The 14502-nt window shown below is 44.7% G+C and overlaps 1 protein-coding gene across 1 annotated transcript in view; it reads left to right on the top strand.

The window, feature by feature from the left end:
- Positions 1 to 14502, top strand: part of LOC126448863 (uncharacterized) — a 107505-nt gene that overhangs the window by 65359 nt on the left and 27644 nt on the right. The window contains exon 3 of the mRNA XM_050091001.1: positions 9362 to 9616. Within this exon, the coding sequence (XP_049946958.1) occupies positions 9362 to 9616 (255 nt within the window). The remainder of the gene's footprint in view (positions 1 to 9361; positions 9617 to 14502) is intronic.

Here is a 14502-nt window from a genome sequence, read left to right as displayed (position 1 = left end):
GAGGTGAAAAAGGCATATTTTGCCATCAGCTGTACAAAAGTATATATATCCTCTACCTGTTTCAGTTATAACAACCATCTCGACATGGGAAAAACAGTATACTGTATGCATGCACTGAAGTACTGCGTTTTTCTCGAAGATGGTTGTTATAACTGAAACCGGTAGGGAATAAATATACAATAGTACAGCTGAAGGCGAAAATATGTTGTTTTTTTCCTCAAAGTACTTGAATAGTAGTTAGATCAACCGAATATAGGATAATACCAACAGCAGCAGAAAATGGTATAAAGGGAGTGGGACCCGTAATAAATAAGATGATACTGTTGTTCTCCTGCGAATCGACAACAAACCAACACCCCCAACAATACTTCAGGTATACATCCCGACATCGCAAGAAGAAGATGAAGAGATAAAGTATGTGAGGATATTGAAAGGGTAATTCAGTACGTAAAGGAAGATGAAAATCTAATAGTGATTGGGGATTGGAATGTGGTTATATCGGAGGGAGCAGAAGAAATTCTTACAGGAGAAAATGGGCTTGGTAATAGGAACAAGAGAAGAGAAAAACTAATTGAATTATGCACAAAATATCAGCTAGTAATAGCTAATAGCCTGTTAGTCACAAGAGGAGGAGATACACGTGGGAAAGAATCGGATACTGGATTGTAAGGCGTACCCAGAAGCAGACAGAGCCCAGATAACAATTTAGTAATGATGAAAAGTAGACTGATGTTTAAGAGAGTAGTTAATAAGAATCAGTGCGCAAAGAAATTGGACACGGAAATACTGAGGACTGAAGAGATACGTTTTAAGTTCTCTGAGGCTATAGTTGCTGTGATAATGAATAGCTCACTAGGAAGTTCTGTTGAAGAGGAATTGATATCTCTAAAAAGGGCATTAGTAGAAGTTAGAAAGGAAAACCTAGCTGCAAGAAAGGTAGCTGCGGAGTACCAATGAATAACAGAAGAAATACTTCAGTGATCGACGAAACGACTGAAAAAATGTGCACGGAAATTGAGGAATACAGAAATACAAATCACTTAGGAACAAAATATATACGAAACTAAGACGACATCATTGCATGAAAAATGTGAAGAAATCGAAAAAAAGGTTGTCGGAAGGACTATTCAGCACATAGAAATGTGAAAACAACCTTCGGTGAAATAAGTCAAGGGCGGTATCATTAATAGTGTAATCGAAATGCCACTATTAAATTCAGAAGAGAGTGGGTAGGTGGAAGGAATACTTTTAAGGCCTCTATGAGAGGCATGACTTGTCTGATGACGTGACAGAAGAAGAAACAGGATTCGACACAGAAGAGATGCGGGATCCAGTATCATAATTTAAAAGAGCTTTGGGAGAGTTAAGAGCAAATAAGGCAGAAGGGATAGATAACATTGCATCAGAATTTCTAAAATCATAGGCGGAAGTGACAACACAACGACTATTCATGTTGGTGGGTAAAATGTATGAGACTGGCAATATACCAGCAGACTTTGGAAAAACATCGTCCACACAATTCCAAGAGCCGATAAGGGTGAGAATCATTGCAAAATCAAGTTAATAACTCGTGCATCCCAGTTGCTGACATGTATAATACACAAGAGAGTGGAAAAAAATTGAGGATCTGTTAGATAACGATCACGATGGCTTTAGAAATGGTGAAGGACCTACAAAACTTAGTTTATAATGGAAGCGAGGCTGAAGAAAGCTCAAGACACGTTCATACGATTTGTCGAACCGAAAAAGGCGTTCGACAATGTAAAATGGTGCAAGACGCTCTAAATTCTGAGAAAAATAGGGGTAAGCTACAGTCCGCAATTCCAAGAACGAAGTGCTCGGATTAAAGACGGTGAACGACATAGACTAATCTTTCGCTGATGCACATACATCGCAAAAGGAATGACGGAAATAAAAGAAAAGTTCTAGAGTGGGATTAAAATTCAGGCTGGAAGGATATCAATGATGAGTCGCTGATGACATTGCAGGATCTGCTGAGTGGAAGAAAAGTCTAATGAGTACACGAAATGAATTGCGAGTAAATCAAAGGAAGACAAATAAAAGTACTGCGAAGTGGCAGAAACGAGAACATCGAGACACGTAACATTAGAATTGGCTATCACGAAGTAGAGGTTAAGGAATTCTGCTATGTAGGTGGCAAAACAACCAATGACGGACGGCGAAAGGGGGAGATCAGAAGCAGACAAGCACTGGCCAAAAGGGCATTCCTTGCCAAGAGAAATCTACTAGTATCAAACATAGGCCCTAATTTCAGGAAGAAATTTCTGAGAACGTACGTCTGGAGCTCAGCATTGTATGTTAAAGAAACATGGACTGTGGGAAAACCGGGACAGAATAGAATCGAAGCATTTCACATGTGGTACTGCAGACGAATGCTGAAAATTAGGTGGATTGATAAGGTGAGGAATGAGAAGGTTCTTCGCAGAATCGGCGAGGAAAACAATATATGGAAAACATTGACAAGAAGAAGGTACAGGATAATAGGACATCTGTTAAGACATCGGGGAATAACTTTCATGGTACTAGAGGGAGCTGTACGGGTTACAAACTGTAGACGAAGGCAGGGATTGGAATAAATCCAGCAAATAATTGAGGACGTAGGTTGCAATTACTACTGTGAGATGAGAAGGTTGACTCATGAGATGACTTCCTGGTGGGTCGGGTCGAACCTGTCAGAAGACTGATGACTGAGAATATAAAAAAATTAATGCTGAGTCAGTCCTCCCAGCGATCATTTTTTTCGATATTTACACATCTTTCCTTCTTCCTTTCGCCTTGGCTTCCTTTCATTTCCTATTTATTTCATTCCTAAGTGATTTACATTACTGTACGTGTGTATTTCCTTGAAAATTTTGTACTCTTTTTGCTTAGTCAATCAGTCGATGTATTTCTTCAGTTAACCAGGGTTTTTTCGCAGTTACCGTCCTTGTACCCACGTTTGTCTGTCCGACATCTGTGATTGTTCGCTTTAGAGATGTCCACTCCTCTTCAACTGAACTGCATACTGTTCGTCAGCGTAGTAATGTTTGGCGGCGGAGGAGTGGCATAGAGGTAGGTGCCGGCGCCTATAACTTCGTCGTACGTAGCGTCGTTTGATGACGTCTGCAGATACGGGCCCTTATCCTCGATTTGTCCCTCAGGCCACCGCCCACAACCCTTCGAAGTTTGTCCAACATTTCTGGGACACCCTGTGTATACACTCCTGGAAATGGAAAAAAGAACACATTGACACCGGTGTGTCAGACCCACCATACTTGCTCCGGACACTGCGAGAGGGCTGTACAAGCAATGATCACACGCACGGCACAGCGGACACACCAGCAACCGCGGTGTTGGCCGTCGAATGGCGCTAGCTGCGCAGCATTTGTGCACCGCCGCCGTCAGTGTCAGCCAGTTTGCCGTGGCATACGGAGCTCCATCGCAGTCTTTAACACTGGTAGCATGCCGCGACAGCGTGGACGTGAACCGTATGTGCAGTTGACGGACTTTGAGCGAGGGCGTATAGTGGGCATTCGGGAGGCCGGGTGGACGTACCGCCGAATTGCTCAACACGTGGGGCGTGAGGTCTCCACAGTACATCGATGTTGTCGCCAGTGGTCGGCGGAAGGTGCACGTGCCCGTCGACCTGGGACCGGACCGCAGCGACGCACGGATGCACGCCAAGACCGTAGGATCCTACGCAGTGCCGTAGGGGACCGCACCACCACTTCCCAGCAAATTAGGGACACTGTTGCTCCTGGGGTATCGGCGAGGACCATTCGCAACCGTCTCCATGAAGCTGGGCTACGGTCCCGCACACCGTTAGGCCGTCTTCCGCTCACGCCCCAACATCGTGCAGCCCGCCTCCAGTGGTGTCGCGACAGGCGTGAATGGAGGGACGAATGGAGACGTGTCGTCTTTAGCGATGAGAGTCGCTTCTGCCTTGGTGCCAATGATGGTCGTATGCGTGTTTGGCGCCGTGCAGGTGAGCGCCACAATCAGGACTGCATACGACCGAGGCACACAGGGCCAACACCCGGCATCATTGTGTGGGGAGCGATCTCCTACACTGGCCGTACACCACTGGTGATCGTCGAGGGGACACTGAATAGTGCACGGTACATCCAAACCGTCATCGAACCCATCGTTCTACCATTCCTAGACCGGCAAGGGAACTTGGTGTTCCAACAGGACAATGCACGTCCGCATGTATCCCGTGCCACCCAACGTGCTCTAGAAGGTGTAAGTCTACCCGGGCCAGCAAGATCTCCGGATCTGTCCCCCATTGAGCATGTTTGGGATTGGATGAAGCGTCGTCTCACGCGGTCTGCACGTCCAGCACGAACGCTGGTCCAACTGAGGCGCCAGGTGGAAATGGCATGGCAAGCCGTTCCACAGGACTACATCCAGCATCTCTACGATCGTCTCCATGGGAGAATAGCAGCCTGCATTGCTGCGAAAGGTGGATATACACTGTACTAGTGCCGACATTGTGCATGCTCTGTTGCCTGTGTCTATGTGCCTGTGGTTGTGTCTATGTGCCTGTGGTTCTGTCAGTGTGATCATGTGATGTATCTGACCCCAGGAATGTGTCAATAAAGTTTCCCCTTCCTGGGACAATGAATTCACGGTGTTCTTATTTCAATTTCCAGGAGTGTAGCTGAACTGAGGACGTCTTCGTCAATCTTCGATGGCTCACCTGAGGATGACTGGCAAGTGTCCAGTTGAAATATCGTGGAGCACAGTTGACAAGCTGCTGTAAGCCCGAATTTTCTTCGAATACTCAATTCGCCGAGAATATTTTAAAATTCACATACGTGTTCATGTTCATGGTAAGTTAAATGGTTCGTTTCGAGTCATGCTTAGGAAAACGCCCTCAAAACATCACAGAACTCCCTCTGGCCTGAACTATGTCATCAACACACTGCAGGTCAAACGCATCATTGGGCCGTTGTCGCATTCATCGCCCTGCATCGTCGTTCGGTCTTTTGGAGACCTTCAGATTTATATGCTACTATCACCAACGGCCTTTTGCTAGGTACCCGACGCCAAATGTCAATCGCATGCAATTCCCTTCGCAATTTTGGATCAGAAACTGTTCAATATTGGTCTGAATTCATTGACAACAGTAATTCCTAATGGGTCTGAAACGTTCTTATTGACAAAGCGTGACACTCGTCTCCATTAGTTGCTCGTTAGCATCTTTTTACAATCACTTTTCTTACGCCATGTTACATGGCTACGAGTGGTTCACCACCCTTGTGGGAATGGTGAATAGTCTGTGTCGGTACGCCAACAAATCGGATAACTTCATTCACGGTTTGTTCATCGGTACGCCCAAACACGACAGTCCATTTGTCATTTTATCACGTCGCCCCGTCGGGCCATATCACTGCGCTGATTCAAACATCATTACAACACATCATGTCACTATAATGACTTAATTCATTGGTGACATGACGCCCTGCAACCAGTTGTGCACCGTGCAAGGCGTTACAAACTGACCAGTTAGGTCTTTTGAATGAGTCACTGATATTCTGTCTGGTGAATACATATTTAAATAAATTGGTTTTAAGTTTTGACCAGTACTATCTCCTGTAAGAACATCGGACTGCAACTTACAGATTAGGGATACAGTCAGTCGGGGCAGCTTTGTGCGCCGCTTTTTACCATTTTATGAAAATACAGAACGTAAAACAAGTTTCTCATCACAACAACCATTGTAACATTTTACATACAGAGTTTCTGAGTGCTTGGAAAAATGTTAAATGTATACCAAGTATGCCCTATCAGAGCAAAATTTCAATTTTAATGCTGGTATAAAGTTACACAATCTTTCAGACCTTTAGACCAGGCTTAAAAAAAAAAAAAAACAAAGAATTTTTCCTATGTCTAACGCTGTGGGTAAATTTAAACCGTGCCGGAAGGGAATCGGGTGTCAATAAAAAGTAGAAACAAGCAGTGTTAATTGAATGCTGCAGGTTTACTTTGAAACATCAAGATATTTATATCGACCTGGTAGAGTTCAATTTTAATCACTGTCGCCAGAAGCTATCTCGCAATTAATTGCAGTCAGCGCAATTAAAGGACAGTTACAAGCCCAAGAGCTATAGGGAAGTTGGAAATACAACTGAAATACTAACTAGAAATCGAGGAGGTAATAATATTGTTATTTTTAGTATAAAATAATGCAGGTACATGAAATAGGAGACATTGGAAACAAAAGTGGTATGTGGTACAAAGAAACTCTCACTGGTAAAAAGATACCCTGGTTGACCGTATTTTTGTCATTAGTACGCCGTCACAGTATTTCATTATTTTTTTCCATTTTTAGTCTAACGCCTTTCGGAGCTAAACTTGATTTTCTCCAGGCGCCAAATTGCGAGCTTGCCCTCTCAACCACACAGCTACGGCACCATTCCACAACTCCGCTTTGATTTTAATTTTCAAACACTCTCAGGCTACACTGTTAGATTCCCATGACAGAAATCTGACACTTGTATAGACACCTTTACATTCAACGTACAAACCGATCACATTAGCATATGTTAACGCAGAATTCACGAAAAAAAAATTTTTTTAACGCAGACGAACGCACGTTGAGCGGTTAGAAAGACTGATGTCGCCTGTGTGCTATTCAATTGATTGCGAGATTCCACGGTGACCAGAGGAATTGTCTTTGTATTCCTGTTAATTTTCTTGGTTCTACGTTGCGAAGAATGAGTGAAACCAGAGACGAGAATATTGATATTAAGTTACTAGCTGAAGAAGTAGAAAAAAGGTCATAATTTTGGAGTATAGTATCGGATTGGATAAAAATAAAATTTTCAAATGACGATTTTTGAAAATATTGGTTTTGCTCTTCTGTGATGGAAGTGACTCTAGGAAAAATACAACTAAGAAAAACTTTATCGTTAGCAAGTTCACTTTCGTTCATATCGTACAGTGTGCATGGTAAGTCTACCTTCATTACAAAATAGTTGGTTAATTTAGCTTAGACGTTATACGGTGATGAAGCAGGTCGTCCATCATCGATAAAATTTTACGTCAGAGTTCAGGAAATATAGAGTACAGTTCGATCTTTTGGTGCACCCAGGATCTAGTGACTTTTGTTGCTACTACATCCATGGGTTGCCTTAGCATTTGTATGAGACTGTGGACTTTTTATACAAATGACTGTGAAACAGACTAAAATAGTGACGTACGATTGTACTGTCCCAAAGACGGGTATTGCCGCTGCAGAGTATTCTCGCAATAGGAATTATAGTCAGTTTATCACGATATATTTCGTTTCTTAGGCATTTAATTTTCCGGTAATTTGATTCATTGTTTTACCTGAATGTAGAAATTTGAGGTAAAGCGGCCAAGAACTTAGAAGTAAATATCAACTGCTTTTCAAGATGTTTGGAAAGAATACATATATTCTTACTATAAATCTTGAAAAGCAGTTAATTATACTTCAAAATTATAGCCTATATATATATATATATATATATATATATATATATATATATATATATATATGTAACGATAATAAAGTAATGAGACCGATGTGAAAAAAATGTTGTTATCGTTTTAGTCAAGTTTAGTGTTGTCTCCTGCAAAGTAGTTCCCTTCTGATTGCACACACCTTTTCCAGCGCTTCTGCCATTAATGGTAACATTTCTGGAACTCATCTTCTGTAATATCCTCCAAGACCCTCGTCAAAGCTTTTTGGACATCTTGTGTTGTTTGAAAATGGTGTCCCTTCACCGCCGTTTTGACTCATGGATATAGAGAAAGTCGCACGGAGCGATATCTGGTGAATAAGATGGCTGTGGTAGTACTGAAATTTCTTTTGAGGTTAAAAATTGCTGTACTGACAGAGCACTATGGGATGGCGCATTATCGTGATGCAGAACCCAATTATCAGCAATGTTGACACGGACACGAAGAACTCTTTCACGAAGTCTTTCTAAAAATTTCTTTGTAGTAATATTGGTTAACTGTTCGTCCAGGAGGCACCCACTCTTTATGAACAATTCCCTTGGAATCAAAGAAGCACACAAGCATGTATTTCACTTTTGTCTTTGACATGCGAGCTTTTTTTGTTCTGGGTGATCCCTTTGAGTACAGCTGCGAACTTTGGCATTTTGTCTCTGGATCGTACAGAAAAAACGAACTTTCATCACCAGTGATAACACGGCTCAGCAATTCTGGATTGATTTCGGTTTGCTCTAACAGATCGGGTGCCACATTTTTCCGTGTTTCTCGCTGTTGTGGTGTGGGATTTTTGGGAACTATTTTTGCACAAATCTGTCTCATACCAAGATCTTCAGTCATTATTAGACAAACCGTTTCTCGATTGATGTTCGGTTCTTCTACAATCATTTTCTCGGTTAATCTTCGATCAGATCGTACTAGTTCACGCATCCTGGCCAAGATGATATCTGTCCGTGAGGTTGATGGTTGTCCGCCGTCCGGGGTGGCCGAGCGGTTCTAGGCGCTACGGTCTGGAACCGCGGAACCGCTACGGATGCAGGTTCGAATCCTGCCTCGGGCATAGATGTTTGTGATGTCCTTAGGTTAGTTAGGTTTAAGTAGTTCTAAGTTCTAGGGAACTGATGATCTCAGAAGTTAAGTCCCATAGTGCTCAGAGCCATTTGAACCATTTTTTATGGTCGTCCACTGCGGTCTTCATCTTCAACATTCGACCTGCCTTCAGTAAACATTTTATGCCAACGAAAAACTTGAGCTCTTGACATAACCTCCTCTCCAAAAGCCTTCCGAAGCGCACCGTAAGTTGTCGCGTTTTCACTCAATTTAACGCAAAAAGAAATGGCATACCGTTGCGCAATATTATGCGGTTCCGTTTCCGTGACGAGAGACACAAACACGTGTTAACTTATCACAGCACAACTCGCGACTGAGCAGTTGCATCGATGTGCCGCTTGGACTAGAAGCAGCTTATAGACCAAGGAAGCCTGCAGGGTTGCCACTCTTCCAAAGAAAATAAGTCTCATTCCTTTATTGTCGCACCTCGTATATATATATATATATATATATATATATATATATATATATATATATATTCGTTCAAGGGTGGCTTGTATTGTATGCCTCAGTAGCTAGGCGGATAGCATGATAGATTGCTATCCAAAGGCGCCTGGGTTAGATTCCTGGCCGGGTCGACGATTTTCTCCTCTCGGGAACTGGGTGTTTTTGATGTTGTCCTTACGTTCGTATCATTGTATCTGACATTCCATTGTTGAAATGGCGCTTTCTGTAGGCCAATAATTTTTTTAAGATAAAGGAAATAAATAAATCTTCACCTTGTACCGCTAATTTCATCCGAGTGTATGTATACATCGCACGGACGCAGAGATCCTCCAGTGGTGGCACTGGTCGTGGGCTACGGCATGGGCGGCGACGAGCGGCGGCGGCGGCAGCAGACGGCGGTGGAGCTGCAGCTGGGCCGCTGCCCCCGGCCCCGCGCAGGCGCGCTCTGCGTCACGGGGGCCACGGCGGACTGCCGGCCGGACCACGGCGCCGCCGTCGTAGTCAACCGCAGGCTGTTCGCCGTCGCCGGCAAGGAGTCGCTGTGCAGCGGCGCCGTCATCCTCACATACCCGCACAGGTACACGGGCGCTTGTGGAAACAGCAGAGCCGAAGGGGGTACGCGTGGTCCAGCTGAACTTTAAACCAGGAATCACGTACGTCGTTAACAGATAATCAGTCAAGCGCAGTTAGGAGCATTTTTTGCATTAGTGATCCGTCTTTAGTCATAATACACTGCTGTTCAAAACTGAAGAAGGAAAGGAACTTTCGCATGACGTCTGACCGCCAAGTAACTCGTGTAAGTTCGCAGCGTTGTTCCATAAGTTTAATAAACACAACAGAGGTTTCTGTCATCAATAATATATACACGTTCGCTATTTACATCAGTTTCCGAAGGCTGGGATAACTTTCGTCTCTGCGAGTGTAGAAATCACGCGGTTTTGATGCGAAAATCTCGACGAGGCATGTTCGGAGCGCATTTTCATCCAGAAAGGAAGTTCCTTGAAAACTATTTGATAGAGAGCCGAAAAGGTGAAAATCCGACGGCGCAATATCAGGTGAAAACGTGGGTGAGGAATGATTCCCCAAACCAACTCCTGTACAGTGTTTTTTGTCAGTATAGCAGAATGCGGGTGGGCGTTATTGTGGAGTAGCGTCTCTTCACCCAATGTTCCTGGTGGTTTTTCCTGGATTGCATCTGCAAGACGTGTCATTTGTCGACAGTAAATGGCAGCAGTGATGGTTACATCGCGGAGAAGCAATTCGTACCACACCACATCGTAGCTGTTCCACAAGATGCATAACATTTTCTTTTCCGGATGCGCACATGTTTGAGTACGGGGAAGTGCTGCATCGTTTAGGCTCAACCGTTACTTTCTTTTTCCTTATATTAGCATAAAGACGCCATTCCTGATCACCAGTAACGATACAGAATTGGAATGATCGGGATTGTTCACGAGCAAATTGAAGACGAGCAAGCAGAGCGGCACATACGGCCACCCGCTGGTTTTTACCGGTTTGTCTGAGAGCATGCTGTACTCATACTCCAGGTTTTTTTAACCTTCTCCGCGTCCCTATTGCAAGTAAATGGTGGAATGATCACAGTTCATCACACTTACAAGTTCTCGAGTGCACTAGCTTGGATCATTGTGGATTAATGCGTTTAAACGATGTTCATCAAACCCCGAATGTTTTCCTGGACGTAGAGAGTCACTATTTTCAAAACGACCCTCCTCAAAACAAGAAAACCATTTTTTCACCGTGCTCTGTCCAATAGCATTGACGGCGCAAATGTTTCTGGCTGCCTTTGCTGCTGTCAACCCTCCATTGAACTAAAACAGGAAATGTAATGTTCAGATTTCTCCGCTTGGCATCCCATTTTCTAACGTCCGCAGCACCACTCACTACCTCCAGTGATAAAATGCCAACACGTAAACTCAGTTATCACAGTCAATTAAAGATACCAACATGAAAAGAAAGGCCACGAACTTACTCACCAACCGAATAACTAAAATATTGAATGAGATGAGCAGAAATGACACTTCTATTCAATGACAATAATTACACCAGCGTCACCGCTATTTATGATAGTCCCCTGGACTTTATAAAGGGCCGGCCGCGGTTGTTAGGAGGGTGCGCGATCACCACGGACGGCAGTACGTCACCTGAAACTTGCTCTCACGCTGGGTACAAAGTGGCTAAGGCGTTCCATTCCTCTACCAGCGTGTCTGACAACTGCTGGATGGTAATTGATGTATGTCGATGTCCTGGAGTAAGGCTCCCCAACGCATCACGCATGTGCGCGATGAGACTTAAGTCGGGGAAATAGCAGGCCAATTCATCAGCCGAAAATACTCTCGTTCCAAGAGCTGCTCCACCTGTGGCCGCGCATTGTCGTCCATTAAAATTGTCTAGGGGCCCGCGAGAAGGACTCGCACTGTGAGGCTTCCGTACAAACTTAACTATTAAAAAGTTTTAAACATGTCTGCATGGTCAGCGACCGTTTACAAAGTAAAATTGAAACAATAATAGCCCTCGGTCACAAACCAGTTGCAACCGTGGGCTGTTATTGCTTTAATTTTAAACTTAAGGTTATTTATAGACAATTCATCCATTCTGTAAGCCGAGAATATCGGCGATTATTTCCAAATGTCATGATTATAGGCTAACGGAAAGTAACCTACAGCTTTTAATCGGTGAATTTGCGAGTATTAAAGTACGTGACATAAATCGCCATATATTTTGATTTCATTTATTTAGAACCTTCAGCGTTTTACACCGACAAGGGACCACAGACCTCTCTCGCTCTCTCTCTCTCTCTCTCTCTCTCTCTCTCTCTCTCTCTTTCCAAGTAATAATCCCCACTGTAGGGTCTGCTGGTGAATCGGATGTGGCATGTTAATTTAAAGGGGTAGCCAGATGCGTTCCCTGTCGCCACCCCATACCCCTCAGGAAGGAACTAGTGTACCCCAACTGTCTGTGTCTAGTGTAATCGATGTAATAGTGCGAACGTGTTCAGATGTCTATGAGCCGTGTAACTGAGGAGTAACTTGGGACCAGCCCGGTGTTCACCTACTGGGATGTGGAAAACCGCCTAAGAACCACATCCAGGTTGCCTGGAGCACCGGCCCTCGTCGATAATCCGCCGGGCGGGTTCGATCCGGGGCCGGCGCGCCGACCAGAGTCCAGGAAGCAGCGCGTTAACGCTCTCGCCCACCCTGGCGGGTTACCATAGACCTTACTATATGACATAAATTTCAAGTTGATACGTCTTCCTGAGAAAAGGCATTTTTTACAGACAGACACAGGCGAAGAACAAAGTGGTCCCATAACAGTTATGTTTTCACCGATTGAAGTATGGAATCCTGAAAATTAAGTCAGTGCCGTATGCACTCCTGATGAGACCGCACGTAAGGAAGGAGTACAGCGTCACACTAACGCTCACCGGTGAGTGTACCGTGTTCGAAGGTTTGGAGGTCAATACTACCATACAACATCGTTCTTCCCCACACTTGAACAGTTGGGCCACGAAAACGATCATTTTCGATAATCTTCCTGGGTAAATTACATTTTCCCACCTCTCACTAAGAGACTACGTTCAGCATTAAAAATTCATATGTTGACCTGTATATTATGCTCCTGCAGTGTTCAGAATATAGTCAAATTTATGAAGAACATGGCAGTATGAACACATTTCTCAATATGACGCTTAACTCCCTCTATGGCCTGAATGCGTGCACTCATTCGGTTCGGAAGAGTGTCGTAAAACCGTATTTTGGTCTCCTGAGGCAAGCTGGCCCACAAATGTTGCAGCTCGTCGTTGATATGATACTGGCACTGGCACGGAGGTGATGTCGAAGCTGACCCCACTCATGTTCTATCGGAGACAGATATGGCGATCTTTTAAGGTGCAGCAGGGCGCCAACATCACGCACACACTTCACAGAGACACGCCTTGCGTGGAGTACTGCTGTCGAAAACTGGCGCCACGATACACTCACATGAGAGGTAACACATGAGGACGCAGCATGTCCGTGACGTATCTTTGTGCCGTCAGAGTTCACTCAGTCACTACCAGTAGTTAGCAGATCTCACACTCGATGGCTCCTCACACCATGACGCCAGTAGTAGCACCGCTGTGCGTCTCCAAAACATTGCAATAATGGAACCACTGTCCAGATCGCCGTCATATTCATCGAAGATGGCTATCCAGGGACGTGCAGGACAGCTGTTCATAGCTGAGCACAGTGCGACGCCATTCACGCCACCCGGTCACGCCACTCTTCCAAACGCAGCAGTTTGTATTACGGTGTTAGCGGCTGCCTTCGCATGTTACGGTGTTAACCGCTGCTTTCGCATGGAACGGTAATTCCCTAAACGGGTTGGTGGTAGTTTCCAACCAATACTGATGACACACAACGCTGCCGGGTGTCCATTATTTGTTTCCGGATGGCACTCGCAGATGTGATGGGGCTACGATGTGCGTGGTGCACAATACCGAGAGCCTTCTTTGTGGTGGTCAGACGTGCTAAGGCCGAAGTTTGAGAACGAGTGTATGTGCGTTCCCACTCAGTCCAGCGTCTGGCCGCAGTCAAACCCCAATACTCCGCAAATCTGGGTATTACACGATTCGACCAGCCAGCCTAGTGAGGCCCATTTCAAACTCTGTCTTCCAGGCCTGGTAACAACAGCAGACACAAACGAAACTAATGTACTGTGGTGACAGTTCTACTCTCTACACAGAATTGCCTCTCTAATCGGTTACATACTCGCTGAAGGTGTGAGGGTATAAGACGTTACAATGACATCCGACGCTGTCTTCTCGGGGCATCACTGTTATTTTGTCAGGCAGAGTAGATACGGAGAGTGGGCAAAAATGTGGGAACACCGTGAGAAATGCATGCCTGAACATAAATGCTGATGCTAGTCAAGTCTGCAAGTTGCGCTTTTGTATTTGACCACGATCGTTACCGGCCGGCCGAAGTGGCCGAGCGGTTCTAGGCGCTACAGTCTGGAACCGCGCGACCGCTACGGTCGCAGGTACGAATCATGCCTCGGCCATGGATGTGTGTGATGTCCTTAGGTTGGTTAGGTTTAAGTAGTTCTAAGTCCTAGGGGACTTATGACCTCAGAAGTGAAGTCCCGTAGCGCTCAGAGCCATTTCAACCATTTGAACGAACGGTACCTGTGCAATGTTTTCAATACGTTGTACACATTCGTGGTCGGAATAGTGTTCTCTGTAGTTGTGACTGCATTATGTAGAAGCTCAGTTCATTCGAATGTTACTGCAAACTGTTACTACTCGCATGGTGGGTGCTTCCGTAATCAGGGTAGCCGAAGTGATGGTGTTTCAAGAGGCAGCGTGTCGAAGATTTATACTGTGTTTAGGGAAAGCGGGAAAACATTGACCGCTAAGTCATAAGGCGGACAAAAATGTGTGTCGAGTGATCGTGACGAACTGTCATT

Source organism: Schistocerca serialis, chromosome 1 (genome assembly GCF_023864345.2).
Source record: "Schistocerca serialis cubense isolate TAMUIC-IGC-003099 chromosome 1, iqSchSeri2.2, whole genome shotgun sequence".
Classification (NCBI taxonomy): domain Eukaryota; kingdom Metazoa; phylum Arthropoda; class Insecta; order Orthoptera; family Acrididae; genus Schistocerca; species Schistocerca serialis.
This window is presented reverse-complemented; position numbering and strand designations above follow the sequence as displayed.